Source organism: Vitis vinifera, chromosome 16, assembly GCF_030704535.1.
Source record: "Vitis vinifera cultivar Pinot Noir 40024 chromosome 16, ASM3070453v1".
Classification (NCBI taxonomy): domain Eukaryota; kingdom Viridiplantae; phylum Streptophyta; class Magnoliopsida; order Vitales; family Vitaceae; genus Vitis; species Vitis vinifera.
The window spans coordinates 17347827-17350190 of NC_081820.1; the positions used below are offsets into that span (position 1 = coordinate 17347827).

Consider the following 2364-nt stretch of genomic DNA (forward strand, 5'->3'; position numbering starts at 1 on the left):
ATAGAAAATAATTTTTTATTATCAAATATGTTTTCTAATTTTTTTTTTTGTTCTAAAAAATAGAAAACCGTTTTTCAAAATGGTTGCCAAACAGGATATTAATCTTTCAAAAGTTTTTCAAAACTTTCACGATTTGACTTTGTGAAAGGAAATAGCAGAACAAATATTTTCTGTGTTTTGTAGCCCAAAGATACCGTTTCCATGTGAAAATGCAATTGGTTGATTAAATAGCTTAAATCTTCATTTATTTTATAATAAAGAATATTCCATATCCATGCCAAAACGCAGCATCCACGCGCAGTGTGTGAATGGAATTGCCCAAAACTTGAAACAAGTGGCAGTTCCTGCTGCTCATGCATGATCGTACACTTCCTGCTGAGTTGGGCCACCTCTTGGCGATCATGATGCCCCTACAATCAAACCCCAATTATTCAAATCCTCATCATTATTTGTCTTGACAAATTCAAATTCAATTCACATTACTATAACACAACCCATGTGAGTAATTCCACCCCCTATAAAAAGGGATCCTGATTCCTGATCCCCAGTACTACATATCCATGCAATAGAGATAGAATTGAAGATAGAGAAAGAGATCAGATCAGACATGGAGGCTTGTATTCTCAGAAACCCATCTGCATTCCATGTTCTCTCATCCCTTTTCTTCACTCTTCTTCTTTTCAACTCCATCACCCTAACCTCATCCGCAAACACCAGCACTATTTCTCTCACAATCAGCAAACAGTTCATCAAAACTTCATGCAATTCAACCACATATCCTGGTGTTTGCTACAAATCACTCTCCTCCTATGCCTCCAAGGTCCAAACCAGCCCCCTGAAGCTCGCCAATGTGGCTCTCACAGTAAGCCTAAAAGCTGCCCGCAACGCGTCTTCCACCATCACACTGCTGCTGGAACGAAAAGGGATGACCCGCATGGAAACATCAATCGTTAAGGACTGTGTCGAGAATTTTGGGGACTGCATCGATGAACTGCAGCAGTCCTTGCAGGAGTTCAAGAGCCTAGGAGGTGGGAAAAATGTGGCTTTCCAAATGGCTAATATAAAGACATGGGTGAGTGCTGCATTAACAGATGAGTACACCTGCTCTGATGGATTTGAAGGCCAGAAGGTGAGCTCTTCCTTGCAGCAGCAAATCAAGAATTATATTTCGAATGTTGCCAAGATCACCAGCAATGCTTTGGCTCTCATCAACAATCTTTCTGTTACTGATATTAAATCCTAGTACATCATGGTCTTTTCCTTTTGGTTGGGGACTGAGTTCAGGGGTTTTACACTTTTATTGGGTCGGTTTTCTAAGCAGCTGCTTCTCTGATTTGGTCTTTTAAATTGATTTAACAATATCTAGTGTTTTAATTCTATGAAAAAATTTGTCACTTTTTAAATTAAAAGAAGCAAATTGAAGAAGCATTTTGGAATATGTTTTTTTTTTTTTTTTTTCAGTCTATGTGGAGTGGTTTGTATTTATAGTGGTTGGTTTTGTTGTACATTCTTGTGCTCATCTTGAAGTTGAAAATCAATGAAGGAAAGCATGCTTCAAAGTGAGTTGAATTTCAGTGCCCATTTATTTGTTTGTTAACTAATTTGTTTTGATGGAAAGCTATCTCAATATTTAGTATATGGCCAAATGGTAAAGAATGAAACCTATGAAGATGTGATATCTCATTTTGGATAGGAAAAAAAATTGACACTAAATAAGTATGGGCCCTTCTTAACCCATAAACACATTTTTAAGCCATAAGGCCCCTCTGGGCTCAGAACTGATGATAATATTTACATGATTAAATATAGATTGTTATAAAGTATATGCTAGCACATCTTTTATGTTATAATATATATATAAACAAAAGCAAAAAAATAATAGAGCATGCCTGGACCACCATTGTTAATGTATTTTCTCCATTGTAAGTAGAAGTGACAGATTTTCTTAAATGTTTTTGAGCAGAGGATGAAGACGATGCATGTGGGACTTTTAAGAGATGGGAAATTATGAAGGAAAGAAATTTTGAGATAGAGATAGCGAGAGAGAGAGAGAGAGGGGGGGGGAAGGGTGGTGGGGTAATGAAAGGCATGGGATTTGATTGGTGAGTAAAGGGAAGGGGTTTTGGATTTTAAAATAAATTGGAAGTCAAAAACAAAAGTAGAGGGGAAGAGTAAAGTGGAGATCGAAGACTTTTTGAGGTTTTTCTTCACATGCATAGAGTTCTAAAGGAAGCTAGGGGACAGACAGAGAGACTTTTTTTCTTCACATTTTGACTCTTTGGAAGAGGAAAGATAAAGGAGAGCGGGAAAAGTTGGGGGTTGATTAGAATAAAGAAAATGGGAAAGTTTGAAATTGAAAGAAGG

At 37.1% G+C, this 2364-nt stretch overlaps 1 protein-coding gene across 1 annotated transcript; it reads left to right on the top strand.

The window, feature by feature from the left end:
- The first annotated feature begins 313 nt into the window (after window positions 1-313).
- LOC100265520 (pectinesterase inhibitor 4) lies at window positions 314-1569 on the top strand. The gene has a single exon (XM_002263475.4). The coding sequence runs from the start codon at window positions 608-610 to the stop codon at window positions 1241-1243; it is 636 nt and encodes a 211-aa protein (XP_002263511.1). The 5' UTR covers window positions 314-607; the 3' UTR covers window positions 1244-1569.
- Window positions 1570-2364: the final 795 nt, after the last annotated feature.

What these genes read in the sequence shown, in the direction of transcription:
- LOC100265520 (XM_002263475.4), top strand. Translation starts at nt 608, where the DNA reads ATGGAGGCTTGTATTCTCAGAAACCCATCTGCATTCCATGTTCTCTCA.